This window comes from Nycticebus coucang, chromosome 1, assembly GCF_027406575.1.
Source record: "Nycticebus coucang isolate mNycCou1 chromosome 1, mNycCou1.pri, whole genome shotgun sequence".
NCBI lineage: Eukaryota > Metazoa > Chordata > Mammalia > Primates > Lorisidae > Nycticebus > Nycticebus coucang.
In genome coordinates, this window is record NC_069780.1 from 161,304,686 (window position 1) to 161,325,295 (window position 20,610).

General features: G+C 37.0%; 1 protein-coding gene across 1 annotated transcript in view; it reads left to right on the top strand.

Moving 5' to 3' along the window:
- OXCT1 (3-oxoacid CoA-transferase 1) overlaps window positions 1-20,409 on the top strand; it is a 189,855-nt gene extending 169,446 nt beyond the window's left edge. The window contains exon 17 of the mRNA XM_053591594.1: window positions 20,154-20,409. Coding sequence (XP_053447569.1) covers window positions 20,154-20,195 — 42 coding nt within the window. The 3' untranslated portion in view covers window positions 20,196-20,409. The remainder of the gene's footprint in view (window positions 1-20,153) is intronic.
- The last annotated feature ends 201 nt before the right edge of the window (window positions 20,410-20,610 follow it).

Sequence of the window (20,610 nt, forward strand, 5' to 3'; positions counted from 1 at the left end):
ATCCTTGTAACTCACCAATCACCTAGCTGATGGGGGTGTGTAGCGTGGTTCAGCCCATTTGAAATGATTCAAAAGTAAAGATGAAAAGTCTCTGAAGAAATGAAGGAAAGGGATTTGATTCTCAGATACCTTTTTAAAGAACCTATTATACTAATTAAAATGAAATATATTTATTATATAATGGGAAGAGAATATGTTAATGTTACAGCTATCATCTCAGAGAAACTAATTTAACCAAAAAAGTTATTTGATAAGTCGTGCATGTATTTCATGTCTTCTGCATATACTACATGGCTGGCTCATATCTATCAGTGCATAACAATTTTTTTAAAAAATAATGTTTGTTCCGTAATTCATTATTCACATAATAACTCTGTTCCTGGTACTGTACCAAGGTCTTTGTCTATTAACCTTTTCTGAATTTCCCCTTTGAAAAAAAAGAAGTTTCCTAGTAATACCTTACATGAAAAACACATCTTTAATTACTTTTTCAGTAACCTTAGTGAGGGAAGAAAAGGGATTGTTTATACCTGAACTGTTTAGGATTTTTTACTCTACTAAAAAATAATAGCAAACAGTTATTAATCAGTTGTTCTTTATTTTTTTCTTTTCTTTTATTTATTAAATTATAGCTGTGTACATTAATGCAGTCATGGGGTACAATGTGCTGGTTTTATATACAATTTGAAATATTTTCATCAAACTGGTTAACATAGCCTTCATGGCATTTTCTTAGTTATTGTGTTAAGACATTTATATTCTACATTCAGTAAGTTTCACATGTATCCTTGTAAGATGCACCATAGGTGTAGTCCCACTAATTACCCTCCCTCTTTATTTTTTTCTATGTGGAAGAGTTAACCTCTTCATCAGGCAACATTTTTGAGATCCACAGAATGTTCAATTTTCTGCTGCCAAAAAGAATATACAAAGGAAGGCTTGCATTGTTATGTAAGGTTCTTTTTTATTCATATGTGTAAATCAGCAATCAAAAAGATGCATTTTTACTATTTTTATCAAAAAAGGTGCTATTTCCCATATTTTGATACACTGAAAGATACTTCTGTTGTCCCTCTTGTATATCCCCTCTTTCCCCACTGACATACACTCTTGTTTCCTCTAAATTAGGCTATTGAGATGAAATGTTAATTTGTATGTCAGTGTTGTCCAGATAGTGAAAAGGCATCCTATCAAGTGAACCTTTGAAACAAAGAACTAGGTTTTGAGGTTCTGATGATCAACGGCACCTCTTTAGATCCCGACATATAAAATCACTTATAGTGGATTGTTTCTCTGGTAATAGGGACTGGAGTGCTCTGATTAAGAAAATGTTCTGCTAATGGCTGGGTTATCAATAAGGATACAATCAATAATAAGAGTACATTGAGGATAACATTTCTTTTTTTGTTTTTTTAGAGGGTATTCCACATCAAAATTCAAAAGACATTTCATGTGGTTGTTACTATACAAGTAGCATTGGTCTCTATATGTGACTATTTACCATTTGCTCATGATTTCTATTTGAGAAAAGGCCCTATAACTTAGCCTTCAATGTATACCTAGCATGGAGTGTTCTAGAAGGAAATGAATTAACCAGGTTGTTATCTCATAAGGAGAAAAAAATTGTAAACACCTAGTACGAAACAATTATAAAATGTGTGGGTAAAAGTCCTATACACCTAAGAATCTGAGCAAGTGAACAGGCAAAAGATATAGAATGTGGACATCAGAAAATACTGAGGATTCTAAAGAAAAGACCAGTTATGACAGTAGCTGATAATAGGTCATGATTACATTGTGGCTATAGAGTATTAAAAAAGAATGATTATAATGAAGTATTTGTGCACCTTTAAAAAAAGAATATCACAGGAGTCTTTAATTTGCCATGCCGATAAAAAATATGGAAGGAAAATATGTCTTATATACATTACATGAAACAACTTATTTAGAAACAACTTAGTAAAGAGTGTCACAGTTATATTTCTGGTGTTTTGTCAATTGAAAGGAGGAGTTCCTTATTAATTGGTAGGACATTATCTTAAGGGTCATGTGTATTTGGAACTCCAAAGAAGGCTGTGGAAGTTTTATCACAGAAATGCAAATATGGACTGTATTTTCAGAACCTTCAGCACATTCATATACACGATAAGACACTGATCAGGAGCAGTTTATAGCTAGTGAAGCCACCCCATGCTGGACAGAGATCTTGTTCCATGTGATCACACTTCCTCAGACATAATTGTGGTGTTTCATGGAGATTGAGTTCTGGTCTTGTGGAAGAAATAAAGAAGCTGGGCATGTAGATGTAAGAGTATTAACACTGCTTTAAATGCAAGGGTGGAGGATGTGGCTTGGGAGTACAGTCACAAAGGCTTCCAAGATATGAACCCCAGAAGTGAGGAATCTTTGGCTCCCAGTTATAGACAGCAAACAACAGATCTCCTACTTGGAGGGCGGGGGGGAACCTTTGCTGCCATGCTACTGACATGTGGCTGTGAGAAAACAGTACTTTCTACCTGAAGGCTGACCCCAATGGAGAAGTCAAGCTAAATTTCTTTTGTCCAAGTCTTCATTCAGTTAAGTCACTAGGGGACATGCTAGAGACTACCACGTTATTATACTAACAGGTGTTCTTCAAGTCACTAGGGGGCATGTTGGAGTCTAGGGTATTACTCTAACAGGTGGCCTTCCACCTGAAGGGAATATGAGAACTGGAGAATAAATCTTACACCTCAGTGCTGTTGAGTTGGAAGGCCATGTGCACATGTTCATGCCTTACAAATGCTGAACTGTGATGCTTTTCAATAATGTTTTTCTGTTATTCTTTCTTTTAAAAAACTGTGGTAAAAAACACGTAACAAAATTTGTCATCTTAACCATGTTTAATTATGCAATTCAGTAGTATTAAGTGTATGTACATTGCTGTACAACATTTAGCTGGAACTTTTTCATCTTTCAGCACTTAAAATATACTCACTAAACACAAATATTTTCTCTTCCTTCTCCCTGAACTTTGGCAACCAAAGGGACTACAGGCAAACACCATCATGCTGAATAATTTTTTTAGTTTATTGTAGAAATGGGAGTTTCACTTTTGCTCAGGCTGGCCTCTTACTCCTGGCCTCAAGAAATTCCCACCTCAGCCTCCCTAGTATGCTAGGATTATGGGCCTGAGCCACCACACCCCACCTGGCAACTACTTTCTGCTTCTATTATTTTGATTACTTTAGATACTTGACATGCGTATAATCATACACTATTTGACCTTTTGTGACTGGCCTTGAGGTTTCTCCATGCTGTAGCATGGAAGAGGATCTTCCCTTTTTAAGGCTGCATAACATTTCTTTGTATGTATACACCACACTGTCTTAATCCATATGTTGATGGCCATTTGGGTTGCTTCTACCTGTTGACTATTATGAATAATGCTGCAAAGAAGATGGATACATGGTTGTATTAAGTATCCCTTTGAGATTCTGATTGAAATTTTTTGGGTAGATACCCAAAAGTGGATTGCTAGATCATAAGATAATTTATTTCCAATTTTTAAGAAATTGTCATACTGCTTTCCACAATGGCTGTACCATTTTATATTCACATCAACAGTGCACAAGAGTTCCGATTTCTCCACATCCTCATCAACACCTGTTGTTTTCTGTTTAATAATGGCCATCCTAATGGGTGTGAGTTGTGAATGATTGTGGGGTTTTTTGTTGTTATTGTTCCTCAATAAAATAAAGTAAAATAAACTAGGTATTGTGAGGGTACGAACAATCAGGTCACAAATGTTGAATTTGTTCGGTAACATCCCTCTTGTAGTTGTGTCCTGCACGCCAAAAGGTGTGGCATACACCCCTACCTTGTGCCTTTTTAAGTGGGAGCACACCAATCGCCCTCTCCTCTCCCTACTTCCTCATTCCCTCCTCCCCAATTTAAATAGAATTAACTTTTTCTCCTATGTGGGTGTGTATTAGATTGTCTACTGACTTCATAATAAAATTGAGTACCCTGGGTACTTGCTTTTCAATTCTTGTGAGACTTTACTAAGAAGAAAGTGTTTCAGCTCCATCAAGGTCAGTACAAAAGATGTAAAGTCACCAACTTTTCTTACGGCTGAATAGTATTTCATGATATATATATATATCACCATTTGTTAATCCATTCCTGAGTTGATGGGCATTTAGGCTGTTTCCACATCTTGGCGATTGTAAATTGAACTGCAGTAAACATTCGAGGGCAAATGTCTTTATGATAAAGTGATTTTTATTTTTCTGGGTAGAAGCCTAGTAATGGGATTGCAGCGTCAAATGGGAGGTGTAATTTGAGTTCTTTAGGATTCTCCATACTTCCTTCCAAAGAGGCTGTATAAGTTTGCAGTTCCATTAAGAGTGTAAAAGTGTCCTTCTCTCCACACCTGCTCCAGCATCTGCAACTCTGGCACTTTGTGATGTGGACTATTCTCATTGGGGTTAGGTGATATCTCAGGGTGACTTTGATTTGCATTTCTGTGATGATTAGGGATAACGAGCATTTTTTTTATATGTTTGTTAGCCATTTGTCTGTCTTCCTCAGAGAAGGTTCCATTCATGTGTCTTGCCCAGTGATAGATGAGATCATTTCCTCTTTTTTTTGTTGAATAATTTGAGCTTTCTATAGATCCTAGTTATCAAGTGTTGTATAAAGCTTCATAATATGCAAATATCTTTCCCCATTCCCAAGGTTGTCTATTTGCTTTAATTTGGGGGTCCTTAGCTGTGCAGAAGCTTTTCAGTTTAATTAAGTCCCATTTGTTTATTTTTTTATTGTTGAGATTGCCACTGAAGTCTTCTTCATAAAATCTTTCTCCAGGCTGACATCCATAAGAATTTTCCCCATTGTTTCTTCTAGGATTTTTGTCATTTATCTTGGATTTAGATTTATAATCCATCTTGAGTCAATTTTTTTAAGTGGTGAAAGGTGCAGGTCCAATTTCAGTCTTCTATGTGTGATTATCCAGTTCTCCCAGCACCATTTATGGAATAGGGGTTCTTTTCCTCAGTATATGCTCTTGTTTGGTTTATCAAAGATCAGATGGCTATAAGAGACTGGTTTCATTGCTTGGTTTTCTATTCTGTTCTATATGTCTATATATCAATTTTTGTGTCAATACCATACTGTTTTGATCACTGTAGACTGTAATATAACCTAAAGTCTGGTAAAGTGATGCCTCTAGCATTGTTTTTATTACTACAAGTTGCCTGGGCTATATTGTTTTTATTCTGGTTGATACCAGAATGAAGTACTATTTTTTCCAGTTCTTCAAAGTATGATGTTGGTAATTTAATGGGGGATTGATTGAATCTGTAGATTGCTTTGGGAAGTAGACATTTTTACAATGTTGATTCTTTCCAGCCAAAATCATGGTGTGTTCTTCCATTTGTTAATGTCTTTTGCTATTTATTTTCTTAGGGTTTCATAATTCTCTTTCGTTAGGTATATTCCTAGGTATTTCATTTTCTTTGAAGCTACTGTAAAGGGAATTGAATCTTTGATTAGCTTCTTGAATTGGCTGTTATTGACATATACAAAGGCTTCTGATTTGTCAACATTGATTTTATACCATGAGACATTACTGTATTTCTGGATCATTTCCAGACTTTCGGTTGAGTCTTTGGAGTTTTCTAAGTATAAGATCATATCATCAGCAAAGAGCGAGAATTTCACCTCCTCTACATCCAGTTGGATGCCCTTTTATCCTTTGTTTGCCTAACTGAATTGGCTAGAACTTCCAGCACTATGTTGATAGTAGATTATTTTAGATACATGTGGATTTGAAGCAACTAAAGTTAACAAAGACAAAGGTGGTCACTTCCTACTGGTCAAGGGAAAAATCTTTGTCTAGTTCCAGTTCAGAGTGGGAAAGGATGCCTTTGTCTGGTTCCAGTTCTAAGTGGGAAAGCTTTCAGTTTTCTCCATTCAGTATGATATTAGCTGTGGGTTTGTCATAGATGGCCTCAATAATTTTAAGAAATGTGCCATGTATACCTATGTGCTTAAGTATTCTTGTTAGAAAAGGATACTAAATTTTGTTGAATGCACTTTCTCCATCTATTGAGAGGATCATATGGTCTTTGTTTTTCCTCCTATTAATATGGTGAATTACATTTATGGATTTGTCTATGTTAAACCCTCCTTGCATCACTGGTATGATGCCTACTAGATCATGATGTATCATTTATTTAATGTGTAGCTGAAATCTATTGGCTAAGATTTTACTGAGTATTTTTGAATCAATATTCATTAGTGAAATTTGTCCAGTTTCCCTTTTTATTTGGGTCTTTTCTGGTTTTGGTATTAGGGCAATGTTCACTTTGTAGAACACGTTAAGGAAGATTTCTTCCTTCTTGATGTTTTGGAATAGGTTCTGCAGCATAGGCACAAGCTCTTCTTTGAAGGTTTGATAAAATTCTGGTGTGAAGCCCTATGGTCCAGGCTTTTTTGTTGTTGTCGTTGGAAGATTTTTTATTGTATCTTCTATCTCAGTGCTTGATGTTGGTCTGTTAAAGAGATCTACTTCTTCTTGGTTAAGTCTAGGGAGCAAGTACGATTCCAGGTATTGGTCCATTTCTTCCATATTGTCAAATTTTGAGGGATAGAGTTTCTTAAGGTAGTCAGAGATAAAACGTCTTGTATCTCAGTGATATGTGTTGTTATTCCCCCTTTTCTTTTCTGATTGAAGTTATTAGAGATTTTACTTTTCTGTTTCTAGTTAATTTGTCCAAAGGTTTATGATTTATCTTTTTGAAAAACCAACTTTTTATTTCATTGATTTTTCCGAGTTATTCTTTTGTTTTCTATTTAAATTATTTCTGATTTGATTGTGGTTCTTTCTTTTCTTCTGCTGGGATTTAGGATTGGATTCCTCTTTCTTTTCTATATTCTTAGGATGATTCATTAGATTGTTGATGTGCTTTCTTTCTGTGTTTTGGACGTAGGGATCTAATGTGATTCATTTTTCTTTTAGGACTGTTTTTGCAGTATCTTACAGGTTTTCATAGCTTGTAGCTTTATTGTCATGTTTGAGGAACTTAATTTTCTCCTTTATCTTTTCCTTGACCCAACTGTCATCAGCATAAGGTTTTTAATTTCCATGCCTTTGTGTGGGGATGAAAATTTTTGTTGGGGTTGCATTCCACCTTTATTCCCTTGTAATCTGAAAAAATACAAGGTATAATTTCAATTTTTTACAATTTTGTTGAAATTTTTGTTGAAATGTCAAAAAAATTTTTTGATTTGTGACCTAGGATATACTCCTATTTTGGAGTATATTTCATGGTCTGACAAGAAGAATGTATAATCCTTAGGTTTGGGATGATGTGTTCTGTATATTTAGCCCATTTGTTGTAGAGTTGCATTTAAGTCCCTTGTATTTTTGTTTAGTTTCTATTTAGATGATCTGTGCAGTTCAACCAGAGGGGTGTTAAAGTCCTCAGATGTTACAATGTTACAGGATATCATATTGCTCAGACCAATCAATGTTTGTTTCATAAATCTGGGAGTATTTAAGTTGAGTGCATTAATATTTAGAATTGGAATGTTCTATTGATGTGTTGTTTCCTTGACCAGTATGAAGTGACCATCTTCGTCTTTCTTAACTTTGGTTGCTTTAAATCCACTTGTATCTGAAAATAAGATTGCAACCCTGTGAAATATTGTTTTCTAACCCTTTACCCTGAGCCTTATTTTGTCTTTCAAGATTAGGTAAGTTTCCTGGAGATGCCATATAAACGGCTTATGCTTTTTATTCCAATCAGCCAGCCTGTGCCTCTTCAGTGGAGAATTCAAGCCATTAACATTTATTGAGAGAATTGATAAGTGTGGTGGAGTTCTATTCACCTGATTTTGTGAGGATCTATTGCTTAGTTTTATCTTTTGTGCCATTGTGAAAGCTTGGTTTTGTCTTTTAGTTTCTGGGTGTTTACTTTGCTGGTGGTAACATAAAGCCATTGTGGTGTTCAATGTGGAGAGTAGGTCTAAGTATTTCCTGTAGAGCTGGTCTCGTTGAGGCACATTTCCTCACTGTTTGAAAATCAGTGAAAGATTTGATTTCTCTGGCAATTTTGAAGCTTAGTTTAGCAGGATATAGAATTCTGGACTTAAAAAATTGTTTTATTTAAGAACATTAAAGGTAGCTGACCATTCTTTTCTGCCTTGGAAAATTTCAGCTGAGAAGTCCACTGTCACCCTGATGGATCTGCCCCTGTAGGTAATTAGCGCTTACTCCTGGCAGGTTGCAGAATTTTCTCTTTTGTCTTGACTTTGGACAGTTTCATTACAATGTGCCTTGGAGATGCTATATTTGTGTTCAGATGACCTGGAGTTCAGTATCCCTCTATGGGAGTGTTTTGGAATGTTCATTGATACTTCGGAGGTTTTCATTTATGTATTCTCCAGTAGGGCTTCCATTCCTTTGGAATATTCTTCTACCCCTTCAAGAATACCTATAATTCATATGTTTAAATGCTCCATGAAGTCCCATAATTCTCTGAGTGAATATTCTGCTTTTTCTCTCTCTTCTTTTCTGCTTCTTTAAACTGTCTAAATTAGCTCAAGAACTTTATCCTCTAGCTCTGAGATTTATTATTCTCCATGGTCTAATATGTTATTGATCCTTTCTACTTTATCTTTAAATTCCCTAATTGACTCCTTTAAGTTCCACTATATGCTTTCTATATTCTTCATGACTTTCATCCTTTTTATGGTTCTGCTTCTCCACTTTCTCATCAATTCTCTTTATTGTTTTGCCATCCACATTTTAAATTCCTTTTTTGTCATTTCCATTAATTCTTTATAGGTGGAATCTTCAGCAATAGCTACCTCATTATCCCTTGGGGAGGAGGTTCCTTTATATTGTTTTTTTCATGTTGCCAAAATTTTTCTGTTGATTTCTGTTCATGTATGTTTTTTTCTATTCTCTTCCTTTCCCTATTTTTTTCCTTCTCAGTACCTCCTTCACTTTAAGTTATCTTGTCTCAGAGCTTAAGTGTTGAAGTGGTTTTTGGTATAAAGCCAAAAGGAAGATAAAGAGTAAGAATGGAGAAGTAAAAGAAAAAGATAAATAGGAAAAAAAGAAGAAAGGGGGTGGAAGGAAAGAATTGAAGAAAAGGAGAGGAAAAGAACAGTAAGAGAGAAAGGGAGCAACAGGAGAAATGGTATTCGGTGGGATGCTTTAACCACACCTGCAGGTCTAGGACTTTGCAGGGAGCCAGGCTGGGTAGGTCCTTTGATGCTAGGAGCTCCTTACCAGCCTAGGCAAAACAAGGTCCCACCTCTGCCAAGTATAGAAAGAAGTTAGCAGTATGTCGCAGTGGGGACCTACCAATGCATCTTTTCCAATTCCAAACCTAGAAGAACTTCCAGGACCATTATCTTGTGGCCTCTTTGAGCAAGACCAATGCCCTGACACCCTCCCCCATCCCTTAGACAAGCAAAATAAAATGAAAAATAAAATAATAAAAATAGATTTAAAAAATTAAAAATATAATTATATAAGATAACAAAGAAAAAAAGGGATAGCTGAGGTGTTGTATGAGAAATTTTTGTGGAAAAGATGAGAGAAGTAGAAAAATCTCTAACAAAAGAGAGAGAAAGTACAGAAATCTTAAAAAGGAAATAAAATTTATGAAAAAACCATAACAAACACGGAGAAGCCCTTGCTATCGTAAAAGTAGAAACAAACAAACAAAAATAATGTAGCCAAACAAAATAAAGCTAAACAAAAGCCAACACAATAAAGCAAGAAAAACAATAGAAAAAACTAATGAAAAATTTTTAAAAATCAAAAGTGTAAAACAATATGTGTGTGTGTGTGTACTGCAATATATTTCTTGGATACCAGGTGATGCTGTAGTATTAAGAGCCAGAGAATACACCCTGGGTTTTCTGTACATGATCAAGGTCGGAAGCCACTTTCTTGTTGAAAGAAGACTGGATTTTGTCTTCTTGACTTCTTTGCCCTCATTGCAGGCCTATTTGCTTTGTTAGCATTCAATCCCTGTCAGAATGGGGTCCCAAAGATCTGGCCAGACTTCCCAGGAGGCCCATTAGACACTGTCCTGGGACATCAAAGCAGCCTTCCCAGGGGGAGCAGGTGCCACTCAGCTCACCCCAAGGATAACCAATTGAGGTCAGCCATCAGCCAGAACCAGCCGTGCACTAGAACCCCATCCATGTACTATTCTCCTGGATGGGTGGTCTTCTCACAGTAGTGGTGCCCTGCCTACAGCCAAGCTGATTGGAAAACAGCATTCAAACCTGGCTGCTGGGTGCTATTCAAGTCAACTTGCTGCTCCATCAAGCAGCCTAATCCAAAATCAAAATACTGTAGGACAACCCTTTCCCATCCCCAGCCCTCCACAAAAGAGCCACCAACTGGCTGGCCTCTGCCCATACCAAGCACTTGCCTTCTGGGTCAGTTTTTCTCAGCTCCAGACTTTCTTATTGGCTCCTGAAGTCTTTTGCCTCTTCACTGTGCCCCTGGAGTTATGTTTCTGTGCAGATTTCCCTAGTCAGAGGGGACAGAAGTCCACTTTCCCCTGTCTCACCATAGGTAGCTGGCAAGGAGATGTCTCTAGTTTGCTCATCTTGCTCTGCTCTTCCAACCCACCCCCAAAGAAGAGCATGATTGTGGTTTTGATTTGCGTTTTTCTTATGATTAGTGATGTTGTCAAAGTTCCTTTTATGCTCTGGATTTTTAACTCCTTATTGAGTAATATGATTTGCAAATATTTTCTCCCATTCTACAGGCTGCCTTTTTACTCTGTTCATTGTTTCCTTCAACATGCGTATATTTTTAGTTTAATATGGACCTATGTCTTTCTATTTATTTATTTATTTTTTATTTATTTATTTTTTTTATTGTTGGGGATTCATTGAGGGTACAATAAGCCAGGTTACACTGATTGCAATTGTTAGGTAAAGTCCCTCTTGCAATCATGTCTTGCCCCCATAAAAGTGTGACACCCACCAAGACCCCACCCCCCTCCCTCCGTCCCTCAGACCTATGTCTTTCTTCTATGCTACCTTTTCACAACTAAGGAGTCCTTTGGCTTATTTTTCTGCTATTGTCCTCATATTTTGAAAGAAACCTCTCTTCCAAATATTTATCAAGTAAGAATTAACTGTCAAAGAGTCAAAGTGGTATTGTACATGTTCTTAGATGAGAAGCTGTGACAAGCTAATGAAAATGTCAAATTTCTTTATTTTTGGCTATACTTATATCATTCACTATGCTAATTACTTGGCGGGCCAATGTAGAAAGAAAGAAAGAAAGACAAGGTGACATCCCAGAACTTAAATTCTATTATTCCTAAAATATCTTTTTCCAGTGAGTACTGAACGCAATTGGTTATTCATTTTCTTTTCTGGTGATTGTTTAAGCTATGTAAAAGAGGTGAGTTTTTTTCTTTTCTTTTACTCAGATATTTCTATGAATCTTTTTGAAACACTGTTTCTGTCTTTATTTTTTAATTAAAAAATTAAAAATAAATTTAATACATATTTGAACATTATGTGGTAGAATAAACTTCTATAGTCATTAGTCATGTATGATTATTTATTAAACACCATGTGTATATCTGATATTGAGCTATAAAATGTGAATAAAAAAAGAACTAATTGGTATAGCTCTTACTCCTGAGGTCCTTGGTCATATTCTCTAGGCAAGAATATGCATAAACCACCAGTGGTAAAAAAAAATTAAGAACACTGTTTATTTGTATGTTTGCAATGGAATCTGAAAGAAGCCAACTGTAGACATTCCTTGGCAAATTGGATGAATTTATACTCTCAACATTTATTATGAACTGGTATTTTGCCAGAATTAAACAGTATACTCTCGGAGTATCAATTGGCTAGGAAGACAAAATGTTGGTTTATCTTCTACCCTTAAATCATATCATCTTGTGCTTAGCCTGTAGATCATATTGGATATGGATATGGATAGAGGATAATCTGCTTTGGCTTGCATGGTTTACAGTGTTGATTAGACTATGGGAGAACAGAATGAGAAATGGTGATTTAATACGCATTTTTCATTACAAAATAGGCAGACCAAGGCAATCTACATAAAGTTGCATCTGGTTTTCTGATAAAAGTCATTTTCCACATTGAGGATATAAATGGTATTAAGAACTTAAAATAGAGCTGACATGGCCAGAAAGAAGATCAGATGTTTACTTTTTAAAAAAATTAAGATGAGCAGTTCCTATAGCTCAGTGGGTAAGGGTGCCGGCCACATACACAGAGGCTGGAGGGTTCGAACCTGGCCCGGGCCTGCTAAAACAACAATGACAACTGCAACAACAACAATAAAAATAGCTGGGCATTGTGGTGGGTACCTGTAGTCCCAGCTACTTAGGAGGCTGAGGCAAGAGAATCACTTAAGCCCAAGAGTCTGAGGTTGCTGTGAGCTGTGATGCCACAGCCCTCTACCCAGGATGACACCTTCAGACTATCAAAAAAAAAATTAAGATGTCCAGTGTTCAAAGGAAATGTTATGAAGCTTCTATTAAAAATGATCTGTATTTGAAAAAAGAAAGTTTCACTTTATTAAATTATTTTCACAGATGCTGTATTGTTTAAAAAAGCAAATGAATTGTTTGTGAGACAAACTTACCTTTATACTAAAAGCCCATATGTCTTTTATTCTTTTTTTAAATTTATTTTTATTGTTAAATCATAGCTGTGTACATTTGTGCAATCAAGGGGTACAATGTGTTGGTTTAATATACAATCTGAAATATTCTTATCAAACTGTTCAACCTAGCCTTCATGGCATTTTCTTAGTTATTGTATGTAGACATTTGTATTCTGCATTTAGTAAGTTTTACCTGTACCCTTTCTAAGGCACTGTGGGTTTGGCCCCACCCATTACCCTCCCTCCACCCTAACCTCCCCACTCACTTCTCCTCCCTTGGCCCTTTTCCCGTATTTTTGAGCTATAGTTGGGATATAGCCTTCATATGAAAACTATAAATTAGCTTCATAGTAGGGTTGAATACATTGGATACTTTTTCTTCCATTCCTGAGATACTTTGCTAAGAAGAATATGTTCCAGCTTCATCCACGTAAACATGAAAGAGGTAAAGTCTCCATTTTTCTTTAAGGCTGCATAATATTCCGTGGTATACATGTACCACAATTTGCTAGTCCATTCATGGGTCGATGGGCACTTGGGCTTCTTCCATGACATAGCAATTATGAATTGGGCGGCAATGAACATTCTGGTACAGATGTCTTTGTTACATTGTGATTTTTGGTCTTCTGGGTATATACCTACTAAAGGAATTATAGGATCGAATGGCAGGTCTATTTTTAGATCTCCTTCCAAAATGAACATATTAGTGTGCATTCCCACCAGCAGTGCAGAAGTGTGCCCTTTTCTCCACATCCATGCCAACATCTCTGGTTTTGGGATTTTGTTATGTGGGCTACTCTTACTGGGGTTAGGTAATATCTCAAAGTAGTTTTGATTTGCATTTCTCTGATGATTAAGGATGGTGAGCTTTTTTTCATGTGTCTGCGGATCGTGCGTCTGTCTTCTTTAGAGAAGTTTCTCTTCAAGTCCTTTGCCCACCTTGAGATGGGTTCACTTGTTCTTTTCTTGCTAATACGTTTGAGTTCTCTGTGGATTCTGGTTATTAAACCTTTATCAGAGATATAACCTGAAAATATTTTCTCCCATTCTGAGGGCTGTCTGTTTTCTTTACTTACTATGTTCTTGGCTGTACAGAAGCTTTTGAGTTTGATCAGGTCCCAGTAATGTTTTTTTGATACTGCTTCAATTTCCTGGGGAGTCTTCCTCATAAAATATTCACCCAGGCTGATTCCTTCCTGGAGAGTTTTTCCTGTACTTTCTTCAAGTATTTTTATAGTTTCATGTCTTAAGTTTAAATCTTTTATCCAGTGAGAGTCTATCTTAGTTAATGGTGAAAGGTGTGGGTCCAGTTTCAGTCTTCTACAGGTTGCCAGCCAGTTCACCCAGCACCATTTGTTAAATAGGGAATCTTTTCCCCCACTGACTGTTTTTAATTGGCTTGTCAAAGATCAAATAATGGTAAGTAGCTGGATTCATCTCTTGGTTATCTATTCTGTTCCAGACATCTACTTCTCTGTTTTTGCGCCAGTACCATGCTGTTTTGATCACTATCGATTTATAGTACAGTCTCAGGTCTGGTAGCGTGATTCCTCCTGCTTTGTTTTTATTTCTGAGTAATGTTTTGGCTATTCAAGGTTTTTTCTGATTCCATATAAAATGAAGTATTATTTTTTCAAGATCTTTAAAATATGACAATGGAGCTTTGATCGGAATTGCATTAAAATTATATATTGCTTTGGGTAGTATAGACATTTTAACAATGTTGATTCTTCCCAGCCATGAGCATGGTATATTTTTCCATTTGTTAACATTTTCAGCTATTTCTTTTCTTAAAGTTTCATAGTTTTCTTTATAGAGATCTTTCACATCCTTTGTTAGATAAACTCCCAAATATTTCATCTTCTTTGGCACTACTGTGAAAGGAATAGAGTCCTTGACTTTTTTCGGCTTGGCTGTTGTTGGTATATATAAAGGCTACAGATTTATGGGTTTTGATTTTGTAGCCTGAGACATTGCTGTATTCCTTGATCACGTCTAAAAGTTTTGTAGTAGAATCCCTAGTGTTTTCCAGATATATGATCATATCATCTGCAAAGAGTGAAAGTTTGATCTCTTCTGACCCTATATGGATACCCTTGATCACCTTTTCTTCCCTAATTGCAATGGCTAAAACTTCCCTTACAATGTTAAAGAGCAATGGAGACAATGGGCAACCATGCCTGGTTCCTGATCTAAGTGGAAATGATTTCAATTTAACTCCATTCAATACGATATTGGGTGTGGGTTTGCTGTAGATGGCCTCTATTAGTTTAAGAAATGTCCCTTCTATACCAATTTTCTTAAGTGTTCTGATCATGAAGGGATGCTGGATATTATCAAAAGCTTTTTCTGCATCAAATGAGAGAATCATATGGTCTTTATTTTTTAGTTTGTTTATGTGCTGAATTGCATTTATAGATTTACGTATATTGAACCATCATTGAGACCCTAGGATAAATCCCACTTGGTTGTGGTGTATAAGTTTTTCGATGTGTTGTTGGATTCTGTTTGTTAGGATTTTACTGAGTATTTTTGCATTGATATTCATTAGTGATACTGGTCTATAATTTTCTTTTCTTGTTGGGTCTTTACTTGCTTTAGGGATCAAGGTGATGTTTGCTTCATGGAATGTGTTGGATAGTATTTCTTCTTTTTCTATAGTTTGGAAGAGGTTTAGTAATATAGGTACTAGTTCTTCTTTAAAGGTTTGGTAGAATTCTGGCATAAAGCCATCTGGTCCTGGGCTTTTTTTGAGGGGGGGATTTTGTATAGTTGATGCTATTTCAAAACTTGATATAGGCCTGTTCAATATTTTCACTTCGTTGTGGCATACTTCCAAGTATTGGTCGATTTCTTTCAGATTTTCATATTTCTGAGAGTAGTTTCTTGTAATATTCATTAGGGATTTTTTGAATTCCCGAGGGGTCTGTTGTTATTTCATCTTTACCATTTCTGATTGATGAAATTAGAGATTTTACTCTTTTTTTCCTGGTTAGGTAGGCCAAAGGTTTGTCTTTTTTATTGACCTTTTAAAAAACCAACTTTGGGATATATTGATTTGTTGTATAATTCTTTTGTTTTCAATTTCATTTCATTCTTCTCTGATTTTGGTTATTACTTTTCTTCTGCTGGGTTTGGGGTTGGAGTGTTCTTCCTTCTCCAGTTGCTTTAGAAGTCCCATTAAGTTATTAACTTCCTTTCTTTCCGTTTTCTTGAGGAAGGCTTGCAGTGCTATAAATCTCCCTCTTAGGACAACCTTTGCAGTATCCCAGAGGTTCTGATATTTGTGTCTTCATTGTTGTTTTGTTCCATAAATTTGGTGATATTCTTCTTAATCTCGTCTATAACCCATCTATCCTTCAGGATAAGGTTATTTAGCTTCCATGTTTTTGTATGGGTATGCAGATTCCTGTTGTTATTGAGTTCAACTTTTATTCCATGATGGTCTGAGAAGATACAAGGTATAATTTCTATTTTTTTAAATTTGCTAAGGGTAGATTTGTGCCCTAGGATGTGGTTGATTTTGGAGTATGTTCTGTGGGCTGATGAGAAGAATGTGTATTCAGTTTTGTTGGGATGAAATGTTCTGTAGATGTCTGCTAAGTCCAGATGTTGAATGGCTAAGTTTAAATCTAAGATTTCTTTTCTTAGCTTCTTTTTGGAGGATCTATCCAGCACTGCTAAAGGGGTGTTAAAATCTCCAACTACTATGGAACTGGAGGAAATCAAGTTGCTCATGTCTGTTAGAGTTTCTCTTATAAAATAAGGTGTGTTCTGGTTGGGTGCATAAATATTAATAATTGAAACCTCATCGTATTGAGTATTACCTTTAACAAATATGAATTGTCCATCCTTTTCCTACCTAATTTTGGTTGGTTTAAAGCCTGTTGCATCTGCAAATAGGATTGCAACGCCTGCTTTTTTCTGTTTTCCATTTGCCCGGGGTATAGATGACCATCCCTTCACCTTGAGTCTATATTTGTCTTTTAATGTAAGATCAGATTCTTGTATGCAGTAGATATTTGTTTTGAGTTTTTGTATCCAGTCAGCCAACCTGTGCATCTTTAGAGGCCAATTTAAACCATTCACATTAATTGAGAATATTTATAAGCCTTTTGAGGGTCCAGTGGACATTTTTAATCCTTTTGCAACTGTGGAAGTTGGAATTTGATCAAAATTTTCTTGGTAGGTTTACTTTTGTGGTGGAGGATTATGCTGGTCTTTATGGAGGATAGGTCTGAGAATATTCTGGGGAGCTGGCTTAGTTGTGGCAAATTTCTTCGACATGTGAATGTCATTAAAGTATTTAATTTCTCCATCATAAATGAAACTCAGTGTAGCTGGGTACAGGATCCTGGGTTGAAAGTTATTTTGTTTTAGGAGATTAAAAGTCAATGACCATCCTCTTCTAGCTTGAAAGGTTTCAGCAGAGAGATCTGCAGTTATTCTAATATTCTTGCCCTTGTAGGTGATGGTTTTCTTTCGTCTGGCTGCTTTCAGAATTTTCTCCTTCATATTAACTTTAGTGAAATTGATTATGATGTGCCTGGGGGATGTCTTATTTGGGTTGCGTCATGCTGGAGTTCTGAAACTGTCTGCTATCTGAATTTCAGAATCTCTTCGCATGTGTGGAATGTTCTCTTTCATAATCTTATGGAGAAGAGTCTCTGTGCCTTATGAAGCCACTTTATCGCTTTCGGGGATCCCTATAAGATGAATATTGGTTTTCTTCGAATTATCCCAGAGCTCTCTGAGAGAGTGATCTGTTTTTGCCGTCCATATCTCATCTTCTTTGAGAGTTTGGGAGTGTTCAAAAACTTTGTCTTCAACATCAGAAATCCTTTCTTCTGCTTGTTCCATTCTGTTACTGAGGGATTCTACTGTGTTTCTCCGATCTTTGAGGGCTGCAACTTCTTGTCTCAATGTGTCAAAAGCTTTAGTCATTTGGTCTTTGAATTCCTTGAATTCTTGAGACATCTTTTTGGTTACTGCTTGGAATTCTAATTCAATCTTATTTCCTATCCAGATTCTCAATTTGATTTCTGACATCTCAGCTATTTGTTTGTGCATGGGATCTTGTGCTGTGTCTGCCCCATTGTTCCGTGGGGGGAGTTGATCTACTCTAATTATTCATATTGCCAGAGTTTTTCTGTTGATTTCGCCTCATGATTGTTTTTTACCGTTGCCTCTGGCCATCCTCAGAGTTGGGGAGGTGTCTCTCCAAGATTAGACCCCAGCAGGATCACTCTATTGTTGCTGGATCTTTGTAGGGTGTGGCCCTGTGTAGTTCCTCTGTTGCTGCCCCAGCCAGGGAGTTCTGGTTGTGGGAGCAGCTCTGAAGTGTGACACCCCCAGATCCAGCAACAGGGTGGCGGGTGGTGCACACTTTTCTAGGAGTACCAGGCGCCCAGTGATTTTGGCACAGAGGGCCCAGGGCTCCAGCTGTCTCTGGCCAGGAGAAGGGCTCCGCCCAGAGGCAGGGAGGGCTCTGGAGGACTTGCGGCTACAAGAGTCTCTGGCCAGACTAGCCTTGGTGTGGAGGCAGGAAGGGTACTGGAGGGAGGACACGGGTTGCGCAGATCCCAGAGTTCCTGATCAGGGTGTGGGGAGGCCCAGCATGTGGGGTAGCAGATCCTGGTGCAGCTCTTACTGGGCTCCAGGCGGGCACAGCTCTTATGGAGGTCCAGGAGAGTGACGATGGTGGGTCCTGGCGCAGCTCTTCTGGAGGTCCGGTCGGGTGCTGATGGTGGGTCTTGGGCCACCTCTTCTGGAGGTCCAGGAGAGTGCCAATTGTGGGTCCCAGAGTGGCTCTTCTGGAGGTCTGGGAGAGTGCCAATTGTGGGTCCCAGAGTGGCTCTTCTGGAGGTCCGGGAGAGTGCAAATGGTGGGTCCTGGCGCAGCTCTTCCGGAGGTCTGGGATGGTGCTGATCATGGTCCCAGTGCAACTCTTACTGAGGTCTGGGCGGGTGCCGATCTCGGGTCCCTGAGCAGCTCTTACGGAGGTTCGGGAGGGTGCCGATGGTGGGTCGTGGGGCAGCTCTTCCAGAGGTCTGAACGCAGGATCCTGTTCTTCTTAAAAGTCATGTTGGTGTCTCATGTCTTTTATTCTTAATAGAGCTGAAGGTCTATGCATATGTGGGATGTTATTTTTGTCTATGTATTTCATTTATTGTTTTGTCTATTATTATACATCTGCTCTTGGAAATGCCAAGTCTCATTTATCATAAGCTTTATCCCACCAAACCATTCTGAACTTACTTATTCTTGTTTATTTTTATTTATTCTTATTTATTATTTTAATAGAAGAATGAAAGAGAGGACGTTAACTGTTGACATTGTAAAGAGTTAATTGTGCACAATTAATACAGAATGAACTAAAAATACTTAACCTCATTGAAGCCAAATAATTGCCTGTTCTTCCAATTTTTAATACCGACCTAACCTCTTTTAGGAGCCTTCTTTCTAGTTCTTAGAAGATTACTAGTCATCCACATATTCTTTCTTTTGTTCATTCATTAATTTAACAAAATAGTAATTTTTCATTCTGAAAGCCAAAATGTTAATTAGGCCCACTTTAATTGCCACATTCTTGAGGGATTCAAATAATCGCCTAAATTTTGGTACTCCCTGTTGCACTTCCCATAGGTACTGTTTACTAACTACATATCAATGGATATTTGCTATATTGAATTTAAAAATCTGAAGCTGGTACCATACTTTGAAAAACCTGTCATATTAAACTAGATCACTTACATTTAGGTTTCTCCTTCCACCAGCTCTACCCTAAGCGTAGACTTATTCTTATTTTTGTCTTCTTCAAGATTCTCAGGAAAGCATTTGGTATTTTGTACATTGAAGATAATTATAATCAACATTTAATAGTTTTAATGCTGTTACCTCCTTTTAATAATAACTGAGAAACCTTTTATTGCCTTTGTATCATTTCTATTCTGATTATGACATTTCTGATAAGATTTATCATTGATCATACATTTCTTCATTAATACGTATCTAGATAATCCAAAGACTACATAAAGCTTGGCTCAAAAAAATTGTGGATTGGTTGGGTCTATTTGGAGACATATGCTTTTTGCTGTGTTTTGATTGAAGTCTCAGAGGCATCAGTCTTGGAGATCATTGATCCATCCAATAGGGAGGCTTGGTTATTGGGATCCTTTGTCTTCCTCTGCTCCTCTTCTACCCACTCTGTTGTTTGACCCAGTTATCCTTAATTTAGGAGCTAAATATAAGTTGACACATAAAAAGGTGGAGACCCACAAAGTACCCAATACGTAAAATGTAAAGAGGAGTGCTCTCCTCTGTCTTGGTTTTCAGAGTGGGAAATAATAAACTCCAGGCAATGTCCATGACAAGGCAGTTCGTTGCCTACATCTTTCAAGTTGGGAATTCAAAGGAGAGACATGTATACCATGTGGTTTCTCATAATTTGATACTTTTTTCCTCTTTCTTTCACCAGGTTTCACCAGAACTCATGCCTATGAAGCAGATAGCCAACTAAAATATGGACATTTGTCCCAGGCTGCGTGTTTTTCATTTCAAGCCCATTGAATTTAAGTGAAAGGACATCGGTCATCATAACTGTATACTTAACAAACTGTACTTGATTAGTTTGCTTGTAGTATTTCGGGCTTTATTCGGCCATATAGACTTGGTTCTCTCAAGAGTACTTGGTAGACATTTTAGTGAAAAACAAAAGGAAAGCATTTATGATTGTCTTATTTTTTAAGTGCTAAAAAGTTGTCTTTATGATTGGTTCTCACATTAGTTGTATCTTTGCCTAGTATGGTATGTGTGCTAAATTATATGCCGTTTTACCAAGAAGGGCCCTAGAAAGAGTTTCACAGATGTGCTTCCACTCATAACTAAATTATGACTTACTAGTCCTGAAAGAAAGATAATATATATATAAATAT